We start from the raw sequence: 26792 nt of genomic DNA on the forward strand, positions 1-26792 counted from the left end.
GCCTCCGCGCGGCTGGCAGTCGGTCACGTGTGGCGCCAGTCACGTGACGCACGCTCACGTGATTGCGGTGAGCTCCCCGTCTCGTTCCGCCTTTCCTGGGCCGCGGGGTAGTCTGCGGGTTGGAGTTACTACTCCGGAGCCCGCCGAACCGTGTGGACGGGATGGTGAGAGTGGAGAGCAAGGCTGCGCTGGGCCAGGGCCGCCGCCGCTGCCGCCGCTCCCAGGCTCATCTCCTTTTCTCTCGTCCTTCTCTCTGCAGATGAACCCGACCACCCCAGACCCGGAGCGGGCGCCGGCCTCCGAGCCCGTGTGGGAGCGGCCCTGGTCGGTTGAGGAGATTCGCAGGAGCAGCCAGAGCTGGTCGCTGGCGGCCGACGCGGGCGTGAGAGGCGGGCTCTGGGGTGACGCGGTCTGCGAGCGGGGCCCGGGCCTATTCCCCTGCCCTCAAGCCCACCCCACGGCTTGCGGTCTTGGGAGTACACATCCCCTCCTCGCCCAGACACCTGGAGGGAGGGGCGGGGGGGGGGCACTGTACCTGCAGCACACAACACAGGGTTCTCAAGCGGTGCCTTGAACCGCATCCTGGAGGGCAGGTCTGTGCCTGCCAGACTGAGGGATGGCTGGGGCACTATTGAGCCCTGGACTAAATATGGTCAGTAAGTGGTTATCCTTGAGTGAGACGATTTCAAGTTTGTGACTCCAAAGCTCGAAGCTTCAATTCCAGGGTCTTATCTGATTTTAGATGTATGCTATCTTACACCTCGTAATTCTTTTTTAATAATACTGTACTTTATTGTTGTTTTCATTGTTATGACTATTATTATTTTTGTCGGTTGTGGGGCTTGAACTCTGGGCCTGGGCTCTGTCCCTTAGCTCTTCAGCTCAAGGCTAGCACTCTACCACTTGAGCCACAACGCCACTCTCGGCTTTTTCTGTTTATGTGCTGAGGAATCAAACCCAGGGCCTCATGGCTGCAAGGCAAGCACTCTACCACTGAGCCACTTGCCAAGCCCCATCTGTAATTCTTGTAGAATGACAACTGAACAGGCCTTAACATTCCCCCATAAATGAGATAGCAAGTGACTGTTTACTTTGTGTGCCTATGTGCTGGTACTGGTGCTTGAACTCAGGGCCCAGGAGCTGCCTTTTACCTTTTTATGATCAAGGCTGGTGCTCTAACACTTGAACCAGAGCCTCAGGGACTTTCCTGCTGGGGCTGGCTTTGACCTGTGATCCTCATATCCCAGCTTTTTGAGTAGCTAGGATTACAGGAATAAATCACCGCACCCAGCTCTATATTACTTTCTGATGAGTTGTCCTACGGTGTTCAGTGCCCCTTGATCTGTCAAAAGCTTCATCCCTTTTAAGTTCTGCCACACACAAGTGAAAGATGGTTTTTTTCTTAGTTTTGACCCATAGAATAAACACATAAAAATACGGATACCATTGTATGTTTTTGTTTTTAGCTACTACAGTTTCTGCAGGAATTCTCACAGCAGACTATCTCCAGGACTCATGAAATCAAGAAACAGGTGGATGGACTAATTCGGGAGACTAAAGCTACAGATTGTCGCCTCCATAATGTCTTTAATGACTTCCTTATGCTGTCTAATACCCAGTTCATTGAGAATGTGAGTCGTGTAGTTACATCATGCTTACAGTTACTTTGGGGGAAGCAAGAGCTGTTACAATAGTAATGACCTATTATGAGGTTAGCCGTTAAATTTTGATGGACATGATAATTATTAACAAGTTTAGTAAAGTTTGTGTTTTTTTAGCCTTATAAAGAAACCTAATGATAAATTTTCCTCATTTCAGCCTTTGTATCTTTTTAGTTTTGAGAGAAAAGAGCTGTGCTGAGTTTTGTGGCATTCAGACAAACTTTGTTATGGCACATTTTGTGATGATGGCCACATAGGAGGTTTGCTCCCTTCACTAGCTTGTTGCTTCAGTTATTAAGTACATTATATTCTGGTAAATTGCATTAAAGTATTGTGTATGTCTACTTGGAATATTCTTAGAAGTTTTCTTACAGTGTGTAAATCTATGATATCGTGTGATTTTTGTAGACATTGAGTTTCTGCTAGAGTATAGAGTATTCTGAGTATTCTGCCAGAATACACAGGCAAATTTATATATAAAATACATATAATATTTTATTGATATAAATTAATTGTTCAGGAGGTTTCATATTTACCTTGATCATAATCATCCCTCCAACATTCTTCCTCCTCTCCCTTTCCCCCTTTCCCAAACCAGTCTCATCAAGTTTCCTTGCTCCATTTTCAGACAGGTATATATTTTATCTGTATTTGCCTTCTTTCCCCTCCCCATTTTCCTGTCCCTCTCCACTAATGTCTATTCCTCAGACAAGCCATATTTCAACTTCCTATTTTTTTGTTAAAGTGCAAGAGTTTCCATTGTAGTGTCTCACACATACTTATAACATGCTTTAATAAATGTGTATATACAGAACACACAGATTCTGTATGTACTATGTATATATTTGTTTTTAGGTATAGTATCCACATACAAGGGATAAATGTGTCCTTTGTTCTTCTGAGCCTGGGTGCATTTAATATGAAGGCCCATCCATTTCCCTGTAAATGACATAACTTTATTTCTTCAATATTCCATTGTGTATATGTACCATATTTTCTTGGCCCATTGATCAGTTTTATGGCATCGAGAGGTGCAGGTGCCTCTATTATATCCCAGCTTGCATTCCTTTAGATTAGTGGCCAAAAGTAATACTGCTGGACTCTATGATAGTATTTTGAGGAACCAACATTTTTTGTTTGTGTTCTTATGACCATCCTAATTGGATTGAGGTGGAATTTCCCTGTCTTTTTTATTTGTATTTCCTTTATGGCCAGGAATATTCAGTGTTTCTTTATATATTTATTGTACAACCTCTACCTTGGTGTAGATAGTATAATTCTATTACAATAGAGTAATTAGCAGGAAGGTAGGCATGCTTGGAACTGAATCAGACAAAGGAAGGCTGTTAAGATAGGAGGATAGAGAAGAAGATTATATAAGCTGACTTGGGTTTCTCAAAGAGCTGATATTCTGAATACCACCCTTAACTTGTGAAAAGGGAATTTTAAAATTAGGCTATCACCTGGGAGTGTTAAGTGTAAGATACAAAGCCCACAATCTGAGATTAGGAGAAAGGCAATAATACCACACAGGAATTTGTGTAGCATGTTTATGCATGCTTTGATGGCTCAGGCTGAAATGCCAAGTCTGTATAGTATTTTGGGGAGGTTTGTGTGGAAGATCTTAATGAAGGTCTTTGAGATCTCTTTGCTAATTATTCTAATGGCAAAGGCATGCTTGTTTGAAATATCACAAATATGCTAAAAAAATCAGTACAGTCCAAAGTATTTGTTATTTGGAATGCTTGGGACCAGAAGTGTTTTTGATTTCAGAGGTTTTTCAGATCTGGAATATTTGCATAGATTTTATAGGTTCAATATCTGTAATCTGAAACACTCCAAACACCACAACTTTTTGATATGGCAGGACCCAAATGTTTTGGATTTTAGATTTCAGATTAGGGCTCCTCAACTCAGTCATTTTCTAATAATATGCACAGGACTTGTTTGACTCTAAGCAGGTGTCTCAGGGAGAGTTCATGTAGGGGACGTGGGTCTAGTTCCCTGGTAAACACATTGTTCAGCTGATCTGGAAGGCTCTTTCTTTTATACCCAATGGTCTCTACCAGTTGGGTATTGGATTGGTACCAAATCAAGTCTATAGTGGTGCAAAGAGGGGTCAGCATAAACTTAATATTTTGAACCATAGTCTTTTTTTTTGGGGGGGGGGGGTAGTTTTTCAGTTTTCTTCCAGCCTTAGTTTTCTTTTTCGCTTTCTTTTTCTTTTTCTTTTGGTCAGTTGTAGGCCTGAACTCTGGGCCTGGGTGCTGTCCCTCAATTCTTCAGCTCAAGGCTACCACTTGAGCCAAAGCACCACTTCCAGCTTTTTATGCTTATATGGTGCTGAGGAATTGAACCCAGGGCCTCAAACATGCAAGGCAAGCACTCTACCACTGAGCCACTTTCCCGGCCTGAGTCTTAGTTTTCATGGTTTAGTTTTTGTGGCATTTACCTTATTTTTGTTTTGGTGATAGCTTACTAGAGTCAATTTATGTGAATTCTTAGTTTTTTGTGTGTACAGTTGATCTTGTCCTCTCCATCATTCTCTATTATCCCATTTCCCCCTCCCACCATAACTTCCATCTGTCTTACTAGTCTATTTTCATAGATGCAAACAAGCCATATCATCCATATTCATGTTCACTTACTCTCTCAGCCCATCTCATCCCACTGGAACCCATTCCGATAATACAGCCTATGTCTCTTTACTGCTATCCTTTGTTTTCTACCTCTCTCCATTCCCTTAATATTTTTAAAATATATGTTTATTATAAAGAAACTGTACAGAGGGGCTACATTAGCAAGGTAATGAATCCATTTCCTATTGAGCATTGTTACCTCCTCCTTTGTTTTTCCCCTACTATCTCCTCCCTCCCTACCTCTCTAACTCCTCCCTCCCCCCCTCCACCAAAGTTGTAAAGTTCATTTTCAACATAGTGTCTTGTACATCTTGTTGTTGCAGTGGGTCATCCTATATCCTTATTTCAGCATTTTGTTCTTTCCCTTTGCCTCCCCAAATTAGAAAAATGTATATACAAGATGCAGGGCACCAGAATCAAATATAGTGAAAACAGAGGTTATACCATGGGGGAAGACCATACAAAAGAAACAAAAAAAAATTACATAGTGCATTATAAGTACACTAAAAACAACAGCAAGAAAGATAAAACCTCTTGTGTCCCTATTTTGGGGTTCATTTCACTTAGCATCATCTTATATGATCATATGTACATAGCTTTTGAGCTTTGCTGCTTGTCCTAGACATATACTAGTTATTGCAGATAAGGGAAACCATGGGACCTATGTTTCTCTGGGCCTGGCTTACTTAATATAATTTTTTCCAAGTCTTTCCATTTCCTAACAAATGGAGAGGTATCATTCTTTCTGATGGAGGCATAGTATGGCCTTGTTTGTGATCATTTGTCCATTCTCCTAATATTAGGTCCTATGTCTCATTCCATACCATAGCTAGAATTCTCTTTGGATATGCTGGTACCATTACCAAATTGAACTTTTCCCATAATGCCAAATGGTATAGGTTCTTATAATTTGTGCTAGGGCAGCTGATGGTGAAAGGGCAGCTAGTGCTTAACAAAATTTTGAAAAGAATCTACTTGCTGAAAATACCTGTAGCAGTGATTTGGCTTAAGTGTTTTCAAACCCTGACATGGGAGCTCATGTGTTGCAATTCAGGCTAGAATGATGGTGCCATTTGCTTTGTTCAGTGGGAAGATTACTCAGTCTGTCAGGTTTCTGAATTTTTATTAATCTCAGAGGCAGCTGCACAGTTATAAACTACATTTAAGAGTGACATAAAGAATCTCAGCTTTCTAGAGCAAGGACAGTCAGGACTTTTTAGAGCAAGAGAAATTAGCACATTAGGAAAGGTTCAGAAGGGAAGCCTGAGGGAAGAAACGAGGCTAATGAGCATAAACTAGGGTTTTAGTGTCTAATCAGAAGGTGACCCAATTCTTAAGGCTTCATTAATCTACTAATTTAAGAGTTTTATCCAAATATTGAGTGCCATAGTTAATGACTTCAGTTTGTTAAAAAAAAAAAAAAAAAAAAACCCTTGAGGATTTTTTATAAGCCAATGGTTTCAAAATCTTTAGCTTTGTGAAATTAAAAAAAATTTTTTTTTATTTTTTCCAAAGTGGAACTTAAACATCCTATTAATTTGTAGAAGTTCTGTTTAGCTCTGTTTTGGCCATTCCCCTTCCCTCTTTTATTTCTGCCTTTGTCTTGAAAAAAAATAGATGATTAGTAAGCTGTCAGATACTCACCCTAGGAAAGGTGAAAGAGGTTATTAGCATAGATTTGAGATGCATAATCTTGCTCTTCCTCTAAAGAGCCCATGACTTTGAGTTCTTCCTGAACTCGTTGATTTCTTTGATTTTTGTTTGATTGTTTGTGGGTTTTTTTTAATTTTTTTTTTTTTTTTTTTTTTTTTGTTGGTCGTGGGGCTTGAACTCTGGGCCTGGGCACTGTCCCTGTGCTCTTCAGCTCAAGGCAAGCGATCTACCACTTAAGCCACAGCGCCACTTCCGATTTTCAAGTGGTTTATTGGAGATAAGAGTCTCACGGACTTTCCTGCCCAGGCTGGCTTTGAACTGAGATCCTCAGATCTCAGCCTCCTGAGTAGCTAGGATTACAGGTGTGAGCCACCAGGGCCCGGCTGATTGTTTTTTGTTTTTTTTGTATTTTTTTTTTAACCAGTCCTTGGTCTTGAACTGAGGGACTGGGCGCTGTGCCTAAGCTTTTATGCTCAAGACTATTGCTCTACTATTGCTTTATCACTTCAGCCACAGCTCCACTTCTGGCTTTTTTGGTGATTAATTTGAACTAAGCATCTTAAGTGTTTCTCTATCTGGGTTGGCTTTGAGTCCTCAGATGCTTAGCCTCTCAGATAACTGGGATTATAAACATGAGCCACCAGTACCAGTTCTGTTGTTGTTGTTGTTGTTTTTAATGGTACTGAGTCTTGAACTCAAGGCTTTGTGTGTGTTAGGCAGGTGCTCTACCAGGTAAGCTACAGCACCATCTCTTCTTAATTATTTTTCAGATAGGATCTTATATTTTTGCCTGGGACCAGCCCCAGACAATGATTTTCCTATGAATCCCTCTGTCAGCACATGCCATTACACCCTACTTTTGTTTGTTTGGTTTTTTTGGGTCTGGTCATGGGGCCTGAACTCTGGGCCTGGGTGCTGTTCCTCAGCTCTTCAGCTCAAGGCTAGCGCTCTACCATTTGAGCCACAGCGCCACTTCTGGCTTTTTTCTTTTTTCTTATGTGGTGCTGAGGAATCAAACCCAGGGCCTCTGGCATGCAAGGCATGCACTCTACCACTGAGCCATCTTCCCAGCCCCTACTCCCTACTTTTGTTGAGATGGGTGTTTCACAAAGGACAGTACTCCTGATCATTGCTTCCTGAGTAACTGGGAGTACAACCAGATACACTGTTTTGGACAGCCCACATTTTTTTAAATGTTAACTGACACATTTTTATACATAATGAGACTTGTGAACTTTTTTTATTGTTATTATTGTAGAGTTGATATATAGAAGGGTTACAGTTTACATGAATCAGATAATGAGTACAATTCTTTTTGAACCATGTCTTCTCTTTCCTCACTTTCTCCTGGTTTTCCTCTCCCCTCCCAGTTTTTCCTTCCCATCCTCACCCATAAAATGTATAATTTATTTTCTACAGTGTCTTAAGTGACTACCACTGTTGTGTTTGTTGACCCTTTGTTCCACCTTTTCTGTGTCCCCCTTGCCCTCCTAAATACAAACTAACAAAAGAAAAAGAATACAAGAATTGCTACAATGACAACTAAAAAAAATGTCTCATTTCCTTTTCTTGGAGTTTTATATAATCCTTTGCACATAGCTATTCAGCCTTTGTCAACCACTGCTGTACATATCCTCCTTTGGCCTCAGTGTGTGACTGTCTAGAGTCTTATATAATTTACCACGTCCCTGTTTGTGTGTGTGTGTACTAATTATTCAGTGTCTTTACTTCTAGATTTATAGGCACATTCTAGTTATCACAGACGAGAGAAACCATGCAACTTAATGTTTGTGTGGGTCTGTGCTTAATATGATTTTTTCCAAGTCTTTCCATTTCCTTATGAGTGGTACAATATCATTCTTTCTGATGGATGAGTAGAGTGCCATTGTGTATATATACCACATTTTCTTGATCCATATGTCCATTGAGGGACATCTAGATTGACTCCATATCTTGGCTATGGTAAACAGTGCTGCAGTGAACATGGTTGTGCTGGTAGCTTTAATATGGCCTTGTTTGTGGTCATTTTAGTAAATGCCCAGGAGTGAGATTGCTGGGTCATAGGGGAGCTCTATGTTTAGCCTTTAGAAGAACCTCCATACTTCTTTCCAGAGTGGTTGAACAAATTTACATTCCCACCAACAGTGTAGTAGCACTCCCTTTTGGCCACATCCCTGCCTGCATCTGTTGTTAGTTTTCTTGATAATGACCATTCTAACTGGAGTGAGGTAGAATCTCAATGTTGTTTTTATTTGCATTTCTTTTATGGCCAGAGATGTTGAACATTTCTCCATGTGTCTATTGGCCATTCTCCTTCCTCTGAGATGAGCTTGATTTTTATTGTTTTTATGTCTATAGTATACTTTTTTGACAATCCTTTAATATTGATTTTTCATGAAATATTTCAAATATATACAAAAATATAGAGAATGACCACCAATTCTAAGAATATGTGACATTTAGCATTAACAGTTGATTTAATGTTTTGTCCCATTTGCTTCAGAGGTGCCAGTTCCATACCCAGCACACCCCTTCCCATGAACTGCAAACCATTTGAGGACATGTTTGTGTCTTTGACTTTTTTTTGGTCGGTCATGGGGCTTGAACTCTGTGCCTGATCACTGTCCCTTAGCTCTTCAGCTCAAGGCTAGCGCTCTACCACTTGAGCTACAGCGCTACTTCCTGTTTTCTGGTGGTTTTTATTGGAGATAAGAGGTTCATGGACTTTCCTGCCCGGGCTGGCTTTAAACCACGATCCTCAGATCTCAGCCTCCTGAGTGGCTACGATTACAGGCGTGAGCCTCCAGGGCCCTGCGACTTTTTATGTATATATGGATATGTGTAAATGTTTGTATCGTTAATGAGAATTTCATTTATTTTCCACATTATATAACCTTTACTGAGTAGCTCTTTATCAAGCTTCCATATAATCATGCGTCTTTCTGACCTCAGCCCTTCATTAATTTTCCTCTGCTGAATGCCAGTGTCATTGTCTTAAATGTTATAAATCTCAGTTATGTCTTGGCTGGGGATGTAGCTTAGAGTACTTGCCCAGCCTGAGGAAAGTCTTAGGTTCTATCCCAAGCATGGCAGAAATTAAACAAATCAGAACAATAACTCCTGAGAGCTTATCTAATGTCTTAGAAGGGCAAGTCCCATAACTTCCTTGTATCCATAATTATCATAGGTATTTGTTTTTAGCTTTTGACTTTTCTCTTTGAATTTGATGATTATCTTGCTATTTTGTCTTGTGATATCATGAGCATCCTATCATTAGCATATTTTTCTTGTTGAGATTTTAATTTCATTGATTTTCTTTTGTGTGTGTGTGCATGTGCATGTGTGTGCCTGTATGTGCGTGTGTGCTGGTCCTGGGGCTTGAACTCAGTGCCTAGGTGCTGTCCCTGAGCTTCTTTTGCTCTACCATTTGAGCCACAGTGCTACTTTTGCCTCCTTTTTTAAAGTTTTGTTTTGACTTAATTTTTGTGGTTTTGTTGATTATCCTTGGAACCATGTTTCAAAGATTCTAAAACAACGTTTGACTGGATAGTAGGTACTTGTCATTTCCATTACCAAATATATGTAGTTAATGTAGTTGATAAGATAGACGAGTTGTCTTTCTCAGTGGTCTTGACCAAGAGGGTCTGTGTCATTGTTCCTCAGCATTAAGTGTGGGGCTAGCTGAAAAGGTAAAGTGCTCGTCTTCCCACTTTTGTCTTTTGGTTAGCCACGAGCTTAAACTTTTTTTCTTATATCATCATTATTTGTAGCTTTTGTTTTAAATTTAATTTTTGAGTATAATTACTGTCCTTTGCTATTTGTCCATGACTCACTGGTAGTAGTGTCAGCAATTTGCTGATAATGTTTCCTTCTTCATCTTTATTCTTCCTCTCATCCCAAACATATTGAATTCTTATGTAATGACTTGTTTGAAATGGTGTTTTGACCTTTTAAAAATAAACTTCTTTCCGTATTTAGCGTGTATATGATGAAGAAGTGGAGGAGCCGATACTCAAGCCTGATGCAGAAAAAGCAGAGCAGGTACTTGTGTTAAATTGCTTTTTGGATGATTTTCTGACCCTGAGAAGCAACAGAGAGTTACAATGTGACTGGTGGGAATGGCCTAGGGGGTTTGGATGCCAGGGAAATAGCATCCAGCCTCTTGAGTAATATGGAGGTTAAATTTCAGAATTCTGGAATTCTGCAGAGAAGAGGTCAGCAAAGTTTTTCTATAGAGAGTAAGATTATAAATACTGTAATAGTCGGGTACCGATGGCTCACACCTGTAATCCTAGCAACTCAGAAGGCTGAGATTTGAGGATTGTTTTTTGAAGCCAGCCCAGGCAGAAAAGTCCGTGAGACTCTCATCTCCAATAAGCTACCCAGAAAAGCCAGAAGTGGCACTGTGGCTCAAGTGATAGAGCATCAGCCTTGAGCACAGAGAGGCTCAGGGATAGTACCTAGGCCCTAAGTTCAAGTCCCGGGACCAACCAAGAAAAACTAATGAAATTGTAAGCCACATAGGCAACTATCTGTTCTCTTCTGACTTCTTCCTCCTTTCCACTTCCTTTTCTTTCCTTCTGTACCTCCTTTTCCATTTTCTCTTCTAATCCTTTAAAAATCTACAAGTTTCAGTTTGGCACTGGTGCCTCATGCCTGTAATCCTAGCTACTCAGGAGGCTGAGATCTGAGGATCAAGGTTCAAAGCCAGCCCGGGCACAAAAGTTCATGAGACTCTTATCTCCAATAAATCACTCAGAAAACCGGAAGTGGTACTGTGGCTCAAGTGGTAAGAGCGCTATACTACAGCTGAAGAGCTGAGGGACAGTGCCCAGGCCCAGAGTTCAAGCCCCACGACCAGAAAAAAAAATCTACAAGCTATTCTTAATTTAGTGAATACACAGATACAGGCCATAGAACTGAGATGTAGTTTGCCGCTTTGTAGGCTAGAGTTATGTAATACTCTAGTATGCTTTATATGAGTTCTTTGAAGACCAAGTTGCCTTTTTCTTTCATAACTGTCTTTACTCTTTTATTTATTTTTTTGCCAGTCCTGAGGCTTGAACTCAGGGCCTTGGCACTGTCCCTGAGCTTTTTGTTCAAGGCTAGCACTCTACTACTTGAGCCACAGTGCCACTTCTGGATTTTTCTGTTTATATGATACTGAGGATTTGAACCTAGATCTTCATACATGCTAGGCAGGCACTCTACCACTAAGCCACATTGCCAGTCCTGTCTTTACTCTTAATCCTACCAAATCAGTAAGTATTAATTCTAACAGATGAAACTGTTAGACCAGGAAAGAATATTAGAACCCAGGTGTATGGTTTTGCCTGTTTTCAATATATTTAGGAAAATAAAAATCTTGTGTTTTCAATAGTACTTAGGAATTTGCTAACCATTTAAGTGGCAATAGTAGCTGGTTACATCAAGTCACCATTAACTTTAAATGTGATAGGTATTCCATGAAGTATTTTTTGAAAGCCACAGGACTGGGAGTGTGATACAGTGGTAAAGAGCATGGGAGAAGCCCTGGATTTGATATCCACCATCAAAAAAGTAAATAACTAAGAAACAGCTATGCATTGGTTCTACAAATGTGTTTCACAGACTAAGTACAGTGTTAGCTGTCAATCTTCAAACCAAGCCTACCAGAGTAGCAAAAGATGGAACAAAAACAAAAGAATAAAGTTAGAAAGACTTGAAGTACTTGAAGCAAAAGACTGAAATATTCATAAGGTTCTGCCTTGGAGCAATACTATATGATTTGGCTTATATTGACCTCTAGAAAATTACCTCTAAAAATGACAGTGTGTTTTTAATATTTTTCACAATGGATAGCTTGTGGGACTGCTTATAACAGCTGCTCATTCTTTTTATTTTTTGTGTGTGGGGGGGGGAGAGGGCTTGAACTCAGGGCCTGGGCACTGTCCCTGGCCTTCTTTGTGCTCATGGCTAGCACTTTACCACTTGAGCCACAGCGCACTTCCAGTTTTTGAGTGGTGAATTGGAGATAAGAGTTTGATGGGGACTTTTCTGTCCTAGCTGGCTTTGAACTGCAATTCTCAGATCTCAGCCTACTGAGTTGCTGGGATTACAGTTGTGAGTCACTGGTACCCAGTGACAGCAGCTCTTAAAGGAAAGGGATCCGTGGGGATATTTTTTCAGCAAGACTTGAGGAAGATCATGAAAAATCACATCTCTTTCTGGAGTATTTCCCTCTAGCTCTTAGTTCCTAAGAGTGCAAGTAGACCATTCACAGGATGCAGTCATGATGAATTGGAATACATAACCCTTTCTCCCTTTCAAGAAGTGGGGAAATAATATGCCATTCATCGTTAGAGATTTTATACAGCTTATTTAATGGAATCATTACTCAATAGTCACACTTCCGTTTTTGTAGATGAGGGACCTAGCTCTGGAATCTTAGATGGTTTGATACTGTCCAGAAAACGGCAAGCTTGGGATTTAAAACTTATGGTTTTGCTTGTCCTTGTCAAGGTCTCTTGTAGAATCTGACTTCTGCTAACATTTTCAGTTTTGGGTTGTTTTAGAACATAAAAGTAGGCTTTAGTGAACAGGTAGTATCCACATTGAAGATCTTCACTGAACAGAATTTTGTTTATAGGAGAAGACCCGGGAGCAGAAAGAAGTAGATCTGATTCCCAAAGTCCAAGAGGCCGTGAACTATGGTTTACAGGTTCTAGACAGCGCATTTGAGCAACTCGACATAAAAGCAGGGAACTCAGATTCAGAAGAAGATGATGCTAATGAGCGGGTGGAACTGATCCTTGAACCAAAGGTAAAGACACTGAGTTCAGAGACTTGGTTATAACATACTTATTGTTATATCTCAGGTATGATGCTTTAGGAAGGCACGTATCTGAAGTGAGGATGTCCTTTAGCAATCCTAAATTGACCTCAGGAAAAAAGACTTGCTTTACACAGCATTGACTGAGCACCTAGCAGGGCAAGGCAGCACACCAAATTGTGGGGTACATGGATCAGGTAGGACATAGCTCCTCCTGTCAGGTTGGGAGAGGAGGGGGTTAAATGAGAAACCACAAGTACTCAGAGAAAGAACTGACTTACAGCTGGAACATTAGGGTAAAAATGAGATTGGAATTGGGGTGTTTTAAGTTATCTATCTACATCTATACATACATACATACATATATATATATATATATATATATATAAGCGTACAGATACATATATATATATTTATTTTGTAAATGTTTTGAAATTTGTGTATGTTATAGAAAGATCTAACATGCTAACTTTTATATACCTTGTATACTTTCTGTGGTGAGAATACCTAAACCCTACTCTCAGAAATTACTCATTGATTTGTTATCACCCTATGTGTGATGAACACATATTACCATTTACTATAATCACCATGTGCCATAGATCTCTTGATCTTGTTCCCCCTGTGTAACTGAAATTTTGTACCCTCATTTCTCTCTCCATCCATAGGGCAAAGATAAGATTTGAATTGGGTTAGAGGGATAAGGAGCCTTATAAGAAGGAGAGAGTGATGTGAATCTAAGATTGTGTAGCTTATGCTAAGAAAGACTGCAGAAGATTCAGAAGGCACTTGGATTGTATGGATCATTACAAGTAGAACCACTGTGAGCATTCTCCCTGTTGGCTTAGCAGATGTTTATTGTCTTAAACTTGTTTTTCTTGGGCTGTTGAAAACAGTGGAGTAATACAAAGTCATGTGGCAGTAAACACAGAAGGTCACCATATTAATATATGTCTGTGTGTGTGTGTGTGTGTGTGTGTGTGTGTGCTGGTACTGGGGCCTGAATTTAAGGCCTGAAACTGAACTCCTGCTTGGCTTTTTTGTTTATAGCTGATGCTCTACCACTTGAGCTATATCTCCATTCCAGCATTTTGGAGATGGAATTCATAGACCATTCTGGACAGGTTGGCTTTGAACTGTGATCTTCCATGCTGATGTGAACCTGGCTGCTTTATCAATTTTGAGAGTCCTTGTGACACCAGGTGCCTCATGAATTTAAAAAATGGGCTGGGAAGGTGGCTTAGTGGTAGAGCGCTTGCCTTGCATGTATGAGGCCCTGGGTTCGATTCCTCAGCACCACATAAGCAGAAAAAAAAAAGCTGGAAGTGGTGCTTTGGCTCAAGTGGTAGAGCACTAGCCCTGAGCTGAAGAGCTGAGGGACAGCGCCCAGGCCCAGAGTTCAGGCCCATGACCGGACACCCCCCCCCTCCCAAAAAAAAAAAAATGCCAGAAGAACATTGATCCAAAAAGAAATAAACTCTACTTGACTTAGTAGCTGGAACCCCTCTGTACATCACCTGTATAATAACAATTTTTAAAATGCCACAAGAAAACAACTGTTACTATTCATTGAGTGGCATGTTTCTTTCTAGTTTGAACTTCACAAAGTCATTTCAGATTGTATTCAGATCCTACCATTGGTGTAGTTGCTAGCTTGTGTTTGCACTGCATAAACTTAGAAGTCAGCATCAGCAACAGGCTAGAAACGTATTGGTGTGAGGCATCAGAAATGTTCTCTCCTGACCCTCAGAGATCTGTAAATGGAGAAGAGAGGCAATGGTACAAGGTAGTGCCCCAGAGCAGTCAGCAGTCTGTCCTCTTGCTGTGAGGATAGAAGGAGCTGCTAAGACAGGGTGCTTTGTTCAACTTAGAGCTTTCACTGGTCTGTATTAGGAATGAGACTACAAGCAGAGGACTGAAACACAGATCTCTAACATGTATCATACATATGCTGTTGTTTTAGCATCTGGTCTTTCTTTGCCAATGTCACTTTTCTAAATTCTTCAGTCTTGAATCCCTGGAAGGAAGAGGAATGGCATTACTTTTGTTTCTGATGCTGTTGCTTTCTCTCCCATGCAGAGGCAGGCCCTCCTTCGTCTTTTGGATGTTTTGTTACGCTAACTTGGTATTTGAGTGGTTTGTGTTGGGTTGTTTCTTTTCATGCCTTCTGGGTATGGTTCAGCTTTTTCTACATTCTGCTCCAGAGTGATCAAATTCTTGATTCTCTTCTTGCCTTGTCTGTCTTCTCTGCTACCCTGAACCTTTCTGTGTTTATCCACTGTCTTAGATACCAGAAAGCAGCTTTGGATTCTTTCTTCAGTATGCTTCTCTCTAGATTGATGGCTATTGTGGTAGTTCTCAAAATGTATATGCATACAAAGGCAGTAAAGAGCAGTACTGGTGAATCAAAAAATGTTTTGGTGTTTTGAGAAAGGGCCTCACTTTGGCAAGCTGGCTTTGAAAGTTGAGATCCTCCTGCTTCAGCCTCTGAGTGCTCAGACTAGGCTTATGTGTCACCACACCTTTTTTCTTACGTATATGTTACATTTTAATATTTTATTGACAAAGTACATTTTTTTTTTTTTTTTGGTCCAGTCGTGGGGCCTGGGTGCAGTCCCTCAGCTCTTCAGCTCAAGGCTAGCACTCTACTACTCACTTGAGCCACAGCGCTACTTCCGGCTTTTTTTCTTTTTGCTTATGTGGTGCTGAGGAATCGAACCCAGGGCCTCAGGCATGCAAGGCAAGTGCTCTACCACTGAGCCACCTTCCCAGCCCGACAAAGTACATTTTTATGTTTGACATATTTGGTGGTGAGATCACTGGTGTACTGCTTTTTGGAACGGTACTGGGAGAGTAAGGTTTCTAGAATTTTCAGTTTTTGCTTTTGGTTCTTTGGACATTTTACTATGAGGTTGTGCCTTTTTCCTGGTTGGGTTACTACTGGTAAACCTTTTGTTTTGTTTATCCTGGCCCTGGGGCTTGAACTCAGGGCCTGGGCACTGTCCCTGGGACTCCTTGTGTTCAAGGCTAGTGCTCTATCACTTGAGCCACAGCACCACTTCCACTTTTTTCTGAGTAGTATATTGGAGATCAGAGTCTCACAGACTTTACTGCCTGGATTGGTTTTGAACCACAGTCTTCAGATCTCAGCCTCCTGAGGAGCTAAGATTACAGGTGTAAGCCACCAGCACATGGCTTGGTACACCTTTGTAGGCCTTTGCAGCATTGTTTGTTATGGGTACTTGGTGATGAATTTGGTTTTACCTTGCATTCTTGACCTAGGATTTGACTTTTTTCTTTTTTAGAAATCAGTGATTATTACTTTTACTTCTGCTGCTTTTTTATTCTTCCCTCCATATGTCACTTGTTTGAGTTATCAGGTGGGGCAGGATGCCACCTGGACTACTTGATTTCATTTTTAACCTGGATGTTTAATGGCTGGCCTGGTTGCTATCTGCAGGATTTGTACATTGATCGTCCTTTACCCTACCTCATTGGATCAAAGCTTTTCATGGAACAAGAAGATGTAGGACTTGGAGAGTTGTCCAGTGAAGGTACTCATCCTCATTATTTTTATCAACACAATAATAATACAAGTAGCAAACTCAGGCTTGCCAGCTGGTAAGATTTTACCCAATTGCTTCTTTACATATGTTCTCATGCTTTTACTGAACCTATTTGAGAAATATCAAGCCCCATTACTCCTAAGTATTGTACCATTAATTTTTTGAGAACTAAGACATTTAGATTGTATAAGGATCAAAACCAGGAAACTGTAAACTATAAATTATAAGCTATAAATTGTAAACTATGAATTATAAACTATAAACATAATCCTATTATTTCATTTTCACTTGTATTCATTTGGTCAGTTGTCCCAGTGATATCCTTTACCATCTCTCCTTGTTCTGCGAACTTAGACCAGAACCCCTTACCACATTTAGTTTTGAAATCTCTCTAGACATTTTTTTAGACTTTGACATTTCTTAGACTTTATTTTCTTTTCATGACCTTGACATTTTTGAAGAGTTAAAAACAAATTCTTTTTTGTATCTTGTGGGGCTATATTTTGTGATTATATAAATTTCCAGTTCCTTACTGGAATAATGACACTATTAATTTCATTAAATAGAATAGCTTTACCAAAGTCTGCTTTTGAATAACAGCTTGAGACTTCAAGAAAGAACAACATGTCTTCTTGTGAATACTGCTGCTAACTCTTCTCCTCTTTTCACAGAAGGTTCTGTAGATAGTGATCGTGGCAGTATTGCAGACAGTGAAGAAGAGAAAGAAGATGAGGTAAGGGTTATCTGATGTGACTAGGGAATAGTGGGTAGAAGGCTTAGAATTTGTTTAGCAGGCTAACTACCAGAAGGACTGCCTTGATCTCCTTGCCATTATTCTCCCTCCTGTTTTGCCACCAGTCACTCCCAACATTTTTTTTGTCTTTTTTTGTTGTTGTGGTTGTTGTTGTTGTTGTTTTGGGGCTTGAACTCAGCCTGGGTACTGTCCTTGAGCTCTTTAGCTCAAGGCTAGCACTCTAACTTGAGCCACAGTGCCACTTCCAGTTTTCTGGTGTTTAATTGGAGATAAGTCTCACGGACGTTCCTGCCTAGGCTGGCTTTGAACCTTGATCCTCAGATCTCAGCCTCCTGAGTATCTAGGCGTGAGCTACCAGTGTCCAGCATTAAAACTCCCAGCATTTTTTGCAGAAGAAAGTGGCTTGGATATTTTGGTGGTATATCTGCTTGCAACGTAATCTTTTGAGTATATTCAGTCTTCATATAATTCTAGGGGAAAACATCTGCATTTAATACATTTTTACTATAAACTATAAACAGATGATACTTAAAGCATCCACTTAGAAATACTAGCTCTGCTGCTACCTTGAACACTTGCATATTAGCAGCACAATCTGACTGTCTAAAGACTAGAGGTTTGAGTTATTCCTTTAGATGGAATATTCATTAGTATAAAGGGTGGAAACACCTTGATGGGTAGTTGGTGATGGAAATTCTCTGAAAAGAGAGATTCATGTGCCTACTTTTTTGTTCTCATCCGTTCATCCTTCTGTAGTTTCCATCCCTTACCTCCTTTTCTGTAGGTCTTCCAAACACAAAAGGTAGCAGTAATAAACTGCCCAGCAGTAACCTTACTAGAACAGATAAAACATTTCCTGGATCCTTTGATTTTAGCCATAAAATAGCTCTTTATCAGATTGCTGACAGCAAATAATGAAGTTCCCTTCTTGAGCTGATGTTAGTTACGTTACCTAGAGGAAGAATAGAGAGTAGAGTCTAAAATGTGAAAGAACATAAACCAACTTTTGATGATTTAGTTAAATAAATGTGTAATGCATACTTTAAAGGTTAGAATTAGAAAGTAATACAAATAACTTATTAGGCCTGTTTCAATGACCCACAAACATTATGTCAGCTGGAGAGATGCCTTGCAATATTGCAACTTTTTATGCAATTTTCATCTCGATATTCAAGCTGACTAGTAGTTGCTAGAGACTGTGTATCTAGCTTTTCCTCTGCTTCACATGAAATCAACTTGCCTCAGAATTTAGACTGGAATTTATGTTCTCAGTGAGTCTGTGTCCAAGTACAGCCTGTGTTTACAACAAAGCTGTCTTTCATCCATAGGAATCAGACGAAGACTTTGCCAATCACAGTGACAATGATCAAAATCAGGTAATGCTGAGTATTAACATGGATTTATTTTTAAACTTTAATTGAGGCATATCTGCTACAATTGCTTTTGAATAGTATATTGACAAATGAGGATTTCATTCATATTTACCCATTTTCCTTGAAAATGTCTACTTTTTTTTTTTTTTCCTGGTCTCTATGCTGAGGCTTGAGCTCAGGAACTGGAGCTTATCCCTTAGCTTATTCAGTCAGTGCTGGCTCTATCACTTGAACTACAGCTTCACTTTTGGATTTTTGCTGGTTCATAGAGATAAGCTTGGGCCGGCTCTGAACTGTGATCCTCAGATTTCAGCCTCCTGAGTAGATAGGATTATTGGTGTTGTTCAATTTTGTTTTATAATTTGTCTTTTTTTTTTTTTTTGTCAGTCATGGGGCCTGAACTCTGGGCCTGGGCACTGTCCTTCAGCTCTTTAGCTCTAGGCTAGCGCCCTACCACTTGAGCCATACCACTACTTCCTGCTTTTTCTGCTTATGTGGTGCTAAGGAACCCAGGGTCTCATGCATGCAAGGCAAGCTCTGCCACTGAGCTACCTTCCCAGCCCCGACTTTTTTTTTTTTAAAACAAAATTGGATCTACCAAAGAGTATATTCTTTTTATAATATACTCATTTTTTTTCTGCGTTTATATGTTTATATTATGTTAACATTACATTATTATTTTAGGTAGTATTTTGTAGTTTGTGTATAAACCTTGTTTTGGGGTGTTTTGTTTGGTGCCTCTCCTGGGGCTTGAACTCAGGGCCTAGGCACTACCCATGAGCTTCTTTTGCTTAAGGCTCATGTTCTACCACTTGAGCAACAGCTCCACTTTCTGGTTTTTTGGTGGTTAATTGGAGACAAGCATCTCTCAGACCTTCCTATCTGAGCTCTCTTTGAACCACAATCCTCAGATCTCAGCCTTCTAAGTAGCTAGAATTACAAGAGTGAGCCTGATAAGCGTCAGTGTTTTTAAACATGCTGATGTGTGATACGGTGTTAGTGTAAAGGCATAAGGGAAATAGTCTATTTTTCAAGTTTTATACATAGAAATATCTTGACTCTATGAACCTGCTCTTAGGAGTGCACTGTTATGTGTGTGGCTCTTCATGTTGCTGTGTGATGGATATTATATATTCAGGTCATGTGATTTTCCTATAGTCTTATTAACACTGGGGTGATGGTTTTTAACTAAGGGTAGGGGATTTTTGGTGCTAGCATTGGGACTTGAACTTAGGACCAGGATGCGCTTCCTGAGCTTTTTGGGTATTTTTTTGTTTTGTTTTACTCAAGGGTAGCACTTTCCATTTGAGCCAGAGCTCTACTTCTGGCTTTTTTTTAGCAGTTTATTGGAGATAAGATTCTCACAGACTTTTTTTGTCCGGGCTAGCTTCAAACCATGATCCTTAGAGCTCAGCCTCCTGAGTATCTAGGATTATAGATCTGAGCCACTAGCACCTGGCTTAACTCAGTTTTTGCTCCTTATATGTATGTACCATGATGTAGATCATCCCAATTTGCATTTCAGTTCCCTAACAGGAAATATTTTTTCACAAACTCTCAACTATCAAGTGAAGGATTTTTTGTATTCTTGGTTAGTACTTGTATTCTCTTGGCTGTATACACAAAAGGGATTGGTTTCTATGATTTTAGTTCTCAGTGTTGATTTATAAGCTATTTCTATGGAGTTTATTAAAATCTACAAATACAATTTTAAAATAATACAATACAGTGATTAAAGGAGTTGTGCTTGTTTTTATTAGTAAAGATAGACTGATTTTGTGGACCATAGCTAACCTCAAAATTGTAGTGTTAATTTGGGTTAGTATAATGTCTGGCATAGTTTATTGATTTAAATAGCAGGAACACCCCTTTTTTTCTTTTGTTGGTGGTGAGGCCTTGAACTCAGGGCCTAGATACTGTCCTTGAGCTTTTGTGTTCAAGACTAATACTCTACCACTTCAGGCCACAGCTCTACTTCCAGTTTTTGGTGGTTAATTGGCGCTAAGAGTCTCATGGCCTTTCCTTCCTTCCAAGGCTGGCTTCAAACTTCCATCCTCCAGTCATGGCTTTCTGAGTAGCTAGATTATAAGCATGAGCCATCAGCACCCTTTTGTAACTATACAAATAAGAAAAATGTGTTGAACCTTTAGAAACTTAAAACTTAAAAAATAAAGTTGAGTTTAAGACTTCCAGTTCTTATCTCCACTTACTTTTCAGAGGTAATTGGTATTATGATACGGAAATGTTTCTGAGTTTTTTTCCTTTGCTATTATAAAATAGATCTATGTCTATACAAATGGTGTAGTACAGTAGGCAGGGACACAGAATCATACTGAATTTGTCATTCTGCACTTTTTTACTGTAGCTCCTCAGGTATTACAGCTTATTTCTCTCCTCCCTGCTAGTACTGTGGCTTGAATTCGGGTGTCATGCTAGCTCATGGCTGGCGCTCTACCATGCCTTAGGCCAAGTTTTTGGTGTTTATTTTTGGAGATGGAGTCTCATGTCTCAGCTGCCAGAGTAGGATTATAAGTCTGAGCTACTGGCACTCAGCAAGCTTATTCCTTTTAATTATTACTTGATTTTCTTATTAAGAAAACATTGTATTCATGTTCCTCTAGTAATGACATTTTAAGTATTTCGTGTCTTGCTTTTCTGTTCTTGCTATTATTCCTTATTAAGGAGTAAATCCTTTATATTCTAGTAAGTATATCTTCTGTATTATTTATTCCAGCACATGTAGTAACTGCTCCATTATTTGCTTCATTACTAGCATAATCATCATTACCAGGGTTTTGGAGTATCTTTTTGGTACTTAGGTTTAAACTTAGGGCCTTGTGCTTGCTAGATAGACACTCCGTCACTTGAATCATGCCTTCAGCCCTCCATCATCATTCTTTTAAAAAATTGTTACCCTTTTGAAGGAGGAAAATTAAAAACTAAGAGACTGTGTCTCTGTTTCAGCATAATGACTTATATCTACTTGTTCTAACCTGGTGTCTTCTCAGCATAACACACATATGAGTGATGAAGAAGAGGATGATGATGGTGACCTTTTTGCTGACTCTGAGAAGGAAGAAGAAGATATTGAAGATGTTGAGGAAAACATTAAACCTGTAAGCTAATATAATTGCTATAACTTTGGCAAAGTTTTAGAAATGTACCTGCAATTCATTCCTTGTTTTAGCCTTATATTTGTAGCTATCTTATTTTACATTATGCCTATATTTTTATTGACATTTATTTTTTGGTGATATGTTAGGGTGTGGTTTTGTTTGTTTGTTTGTTTGCCAGTCCTGGGGCTTGAACTCTAGGCCTGGGCACTGTCCCTGAGCTGCTTTTGCTCAAGGCTAGCACTGTACCACTTGAACCACAGTGCCACTTTAGCCTTTTCTGTGTATGTGGTACTGAAGAATGGAACCCAGGGCTTCATGCATACGAGGTAGGCACTCTACCACTAAGCCACATTCCCAGCATGATATATTACTTTTATTGTCATTTTAACCAGATACATAATCAGAAACAACATAAAGGAGGGATTATTTGTCTCACAATTTTAGAGGTTTCAGTCCAAGATGGTAGAGAGGGAATGGAGAAGCAGTTCATATCATGGCAGACAGGAAGCAGAATGGAACAGTATCAGGAAGGGGCCAGGCAAAGATACTGCCCCCAAGGATATGCCGCCATTGACTTGTCTACCAGCCAGGTCCCATTTCCCACAGCTCCACCACCTTCCCAATAATCTGTTCAGAGTTTGAATCCATCAGTGGACTAAGATCACAGCCTTTATTGTTTACCAGCTCTGAAAACATGCTTTACTAATCTCCTAAATGTGTCATAATCCAATCAAGTGGATAATTGAGATTGGCCATCACAAATCTGCTCCTATCAGTTTGACACCCAAACCATCACATTCCATCATAGAGTTTTAAGACAGTGCTCTTACCTGTCCACCCTCCACCCCTAATCACTTAGGCTAGTTTTATTACTTAGATTTTGAAGTACTAAAATGAAGTATTAAAAAATAAGGAAATAAAATATAATTTTCTTTTGAAAGAACATTTTGTGAATCCTGAGCTTTGATCTCTATAGGGTACATAGGTTTAAATTAACATAATAATCATTTTGTGAATCCTGATCCTTGATCTCTATAGAATGCATAGATTCAAAATAATATAATTAAGCCCTGGTTTTGCCTCAGTTCAATTTCTTTGCTACTGTTGATATAATTTTGTTAGATGTCCTGAAGTAAACTGCACTAGTTTGCTATGGGTGATTTATTTGAGTCTCTTTTGCCCATAGAAAAGACCTACATCTTTTGCTGATGAGCTAGCAGCTCGGATCAGAGGAGATACCTTGAATCGACGAGAAGAAGATCAGACAGGTGAGTCTGGGAGGTAGGATATTTAGGTGGAGTTCCCTTTCTAAAGTCTATGTTACAAGAGAGTTATTTTGTAGTTCTTTTTCTTTTTTTGCGGGGGGGGGGGGGGGGGGGGGGGCTAACTGGACACCAAACCCTACAAAAACTGTGCATGTGTACATTTCTGTAGTTCTTTACATGTAATTCCAGGGGATTGACTCCTCTCCCCGGAGAACTATGGATAATAGTTAAGAATGTCTGGCTTAATCTAATGTAGCATTTTCAATAGGAAAAACACTACACTTTAAATAAGTATGTTCTAAAGTTATTTAACAAGATAGATATCAAAATAATTTCTTCAGTAAATACAGTCGTGAACTGCACTTGACCTGGCACATGATTGGCAGACTACTTCCTGACAAAGAGATCCTTTGGAGTGCCTCCTGTGGACAAGCACCAAGTTCAGTGCTCCCATGGAGCCGAGATGTGAAGTGTGTGCTCCTTTTATCCTGAATCATGAGGATGCAGAATATAGAGAATCAGTACAGCACACTATCATTATTTTTCAGCTTTACCTTCAGGAAATGCAAAACCTCGCAAGACATTGAAAGAGAAGGACAGAAGAACGCCTTCAGATGGTAGGCCTTTCCCTCACTTCTGTTGTTTTTAATAGTCTTTTGACTCAATGTTACATAATTCATGAAGTGTCACTTTAAATGCTGACAAGTGGGCTCTGTCTCTATTTACTTTTCCAAAGCATCTAAAAGTATGTTTTAGAGTACTAATGAAGAGGTGAGTGAGCAGTAAAAAACGAAACCTGGTAAATAATCTGAATTATTAGATTCTGTAGGGGAGAGAGAGAGAGAGAGTGTGTGTGTGTTTGTGGGGTTTTTCTGTTTTTTGTTTTTTTGTTGTTGGTCATGGGGCCTGAACTTTGGGCTTGGGCACTGTCCCTCAGCTCTTCATATCACGGCTAGTGTTCTACCTATTGAGCCACCCACCACTTCTGGTCTTTTGGTGATTAATTGGAGATAAGACTCTCATGGACTTCCCTTGCATGGGCAGGCTTTGAATCACGTTCCTCAGATCTCAGCCTCCTGAGTAGCTACGATTACAGGTGTGAGCTACCGGCGCCCAGCAGATTCTGTAGTATTTATAATATCTAAATTATTAGATCCTATAGTATTTATGACCTGACTTTCTAGAACTTTTGAGAGGTATAGGAACTAGAAGATTGCCTGTTTTCAGTAAAAAAATTATTAGGCTCTTTCATACTAGGCTCTGTCATACTTTACCCTCATCACTCTCTACCTATAAGATTTCTGATCTGTTTGCCTGACCTTCCCTAGCAAGGCAATTGAGCCATTGCCTTGCTTAGAAATAAGTTCAGGGATTGCCTGAAAAATTCACTTCTCAGCTACAAACATTTGCCAATATTATAATGAGATTCCAAAGAGTCTTTGAGTGACTTAGAAGATTGTTAGTGGTTAATTGTTTGAAATTCAGCCATCTGCAGTCAAATGTTCCTTGTTAACTATGGTTAGGTAAACCCCATGTCAGGGTGGATGTTTGGCTCAAGTAGTAGAATATCTGCCTGTTTAGCAAGTGGCTGTAAGTCCAAGCTCCAGTACTGACAAAATCCCATGCCAATGTTAGAGATATTGTAAAGGAAAACCCAGGAATTTGAATTCTGAACTTTTCACACTCATTTGATGCATCTTTAATGTACAACATTACATTTGGCTTGTTAGATGAGGACGACAACTTCTTTGCACCCCCCAAACTGACTGATGAAGACTTCTCACCATTTGGCTCCAGAGGTGGCCTGTTCAGTGGAGGGCAGGGACTTTTTGATGATGAGGAGGAGGTGAGTCAGCAGTGTACAGCGATGCTCTCTATATTTTGTGAATTTATAAGGAAAACATATCTTCTTACTGGATGTCACTTCTACTTTCATATTTGAGGAATGTTGAATTTAGAATCACCAAGTGAAGAATACTGTACCTGATGTCTTTTGTTAGACAAGAAGTAGAAGGTGATTAATAATGGCTTAGTTGCTTTATATCTTCTTCTATCTCTTTATTTAATACTTGGAAAGGCCCAAATTATTTAAAGTCTATTTTCCCAGTGTCTTCACTTGGTCACTGATTTTCTGGCAGAAGAGCAATATATAGCTTCAAAATATTGGTACTTCCAGCTTGGTGCTGGTGGCTCTTGTCTGTTGTAATTCTAGTTACTCAGCAGGCTGAGATCTTAGGATCATAGTTCAAAGCCATCCCAGGCAGGAAGTCTCTGAGACTGTTAACTCCAATTCACCACCAAAATTGGCAGTAGAACTGTGTCTTAAGTAGTAGAGCTCTACCTGTGAGCAAAAAGCTCAGCGACAGTGCCCAGGACCTCAGTTCAAGCCCCAGGACTGGTGTGTATATGTGTGTCCTTTTCCTTAGACATCTTCAAATGCAGCTATATTTAGCTCTTCATATTTAAAGTTTTTTGTCATATACTCTATCACAACCAGAGTGACCTCTTCAGGGAAGCCCCCCGGGGTCGGCAGGAGGAAGCCCCTGATAATGAAGGTAAGCAGCGGTTGGGATCCAGTTTATTTGCTTTTTTCCTCCCAAGTTTCCATTTCAGGAATGGAATTCCAAGCCTTTTTTTCTTTGTTAAGCTGAGAGCAGTTGGTTTTTTTCCCAAAGATCAGTTGAAAGCCTTAGGGACAACAACACTGTTCAGTCCCATACCACTGTTTTGCCTCTTTCTTAGGAAAGAATTCATAAAAAGCCAAACAAAAGTACTTAATGGCAGGGCTGAGGATACCTTTAACTTAATGGACCATTACTAATATTCTGTATGTAAGGTAGGTGACTATGAGTCCCCATCCTGGCATATATCAAAATCACTTATAGGAATTTTTTAAAGAACAGAATATGTTTTAAGAACATAAGCTTTTGCTGGAACTGTGACCCAAGTGGTGAAGTACATCCTTGGCAGGTACAAGGCCCTGAGTTCAAACCCCAGTGTTGCCAAAAACAAAACCCTACAACTTTTATTCCACTAGATTTGAAATAGTCATTTCTTAGAAATTACTTAGTGTATGCTCCAGCCTGCTAGGTCACAGGTCCTTGATGTTGGAGACCCTCCTTAAGCATGTTGTAATGTTGGCTTACTGACCTGTTTCTACTTTCTGGTTTCAGAAATTAACTAGTCTTGTTTCTCCATTGCTATTTTCATCTTTCTGGTTTTCTTTGCCATCTTAGACTTTTATTTTTCCTTTTAGCCATTCATTGCATCAAAGTGACATGGGAAGAAATTTTGAGAGATTCTGCTTGCTCTTCCCCTGTCTCTCCCAGGCACCAACCTCCCCCAAGCCCCGCTGTTTGATCATAGTGAGCCTGACTTCTCATGCAACTCATAGTTTTCACTGTGATTAATCCTAAGGAAAAATTTCTGATATAGGCAGAAATGAAGAACTTCAGGAGTTTTTAAATGGCTTATTTAGGCAAAGTTATTTTTAAGAGATCCCTGTCAGGTATCTGTTATGTTGCATGTACTTCAGAAAAAGGTGTGTTAAACAAGGAAAGTTAATGTCTCCGTGAAATCATTGTCCCTTTACTCCCCATTCTAGATTCATCATCCTTCAAGCCTGGAAAGAAAATTCCTGCAGGAGCTGTTTCTGTTTTTCTGGGTAACAGAATATTTAGTTTTTTTTTAAACCAATGTGATTTTTGTCCGTTTTTAAATAGCTACCATCTTAAGGACTGGCTGAAGAGTAGGAGGTATGTGGGAGTAGAAAGGCATTGGAAAGTTCTGATTTACTGATGTTAGTTTTCTCATAGAAATTGGAGCTGGAAAGTTGCTGTAGAGCACTTGCTTAGCATAAATGAAACCCTATATTTGATCTCCAGCACTGTAGAGGAGGGAGGGAAGATGGAGGGAAGGAATCAATCATTCCATCAATCAGTTGCCTTGGACTTT

The 26792-nt window shown here is 39.8% G+C and overlaps 1 protein-coding gene across 1 annotated transcript in view; it reads left to right on the forward strand.

Moving 5' to 3' along the window:
• The first annotated feature begins 81 nt into the window (after window positions 1–81).
• Window positions 82–26792, forward strand: part of LOC122122377 (WASH complex subunit 2A-like) — a 62184-nt gene continuing 35473 nt past the window's right edge. Inside the window, exons 1-14 of the mRNA XM_042696546.1 lie at window positions 82–164; window positions 260–382; window positions 1467–1631; window positions 9932–9994; window positions 12582–12755; window positions 16225–16318; window positions 17002–17063; window positions 18413–18460; window positions 21466–21573; window positions 22760–22841; window positions 23387–23455; window positions 24569–24684; window positions 25336–25393; window positions 26443–26502. Coding sequence (XP_042552480.1) covers window positions 162–164; window positions 260–382; window positions 1467–1631; window positions 9932–9994; window positions 12582–12755; window positions 16225–16318; window positions 17002–17063; window positions 18413–18460; window positions 21466–21573; window positions 22760–22841; window positions 23387–23455; window positions 24569–24684; window positions 25336–25393; window positions 26443–26502 — 1225 coding nt within the window. The 5' untranslated portion in view covers window positions 82–161. The remainder of the gene's footprint in view (window positions 165–259; window positions 383–1466; window positions 1632–9931; window positions 9995–12581; window positions 12756–16224; window positions 16319–17001; window positions 17064–18412; window positions 18461–21465; window positions 21574–22759; window positions 22842–23386; window positions 23456–24568; window positions 24685–25335; window positions 25394–26442; window positions 26503–26792) is intronic.

Source organism: Dipodomys spectabilis, unplaced genomic scaffold (genome assembly GCF_019054845.1).
Source record: "Dipodomys spectabilis isolate Male_0828 unplaced genomic scaffold, ASM1905484v1 ptg000207l, whole genome shotgun sequence".
In the NCBI taxonomy this organism is placed as follows: Eukaryota; Metazoa; Chordata; class Mammalia; order Rodentia; family Heteromyidae; genus Dipodomys; species Dipodomys spectabilis.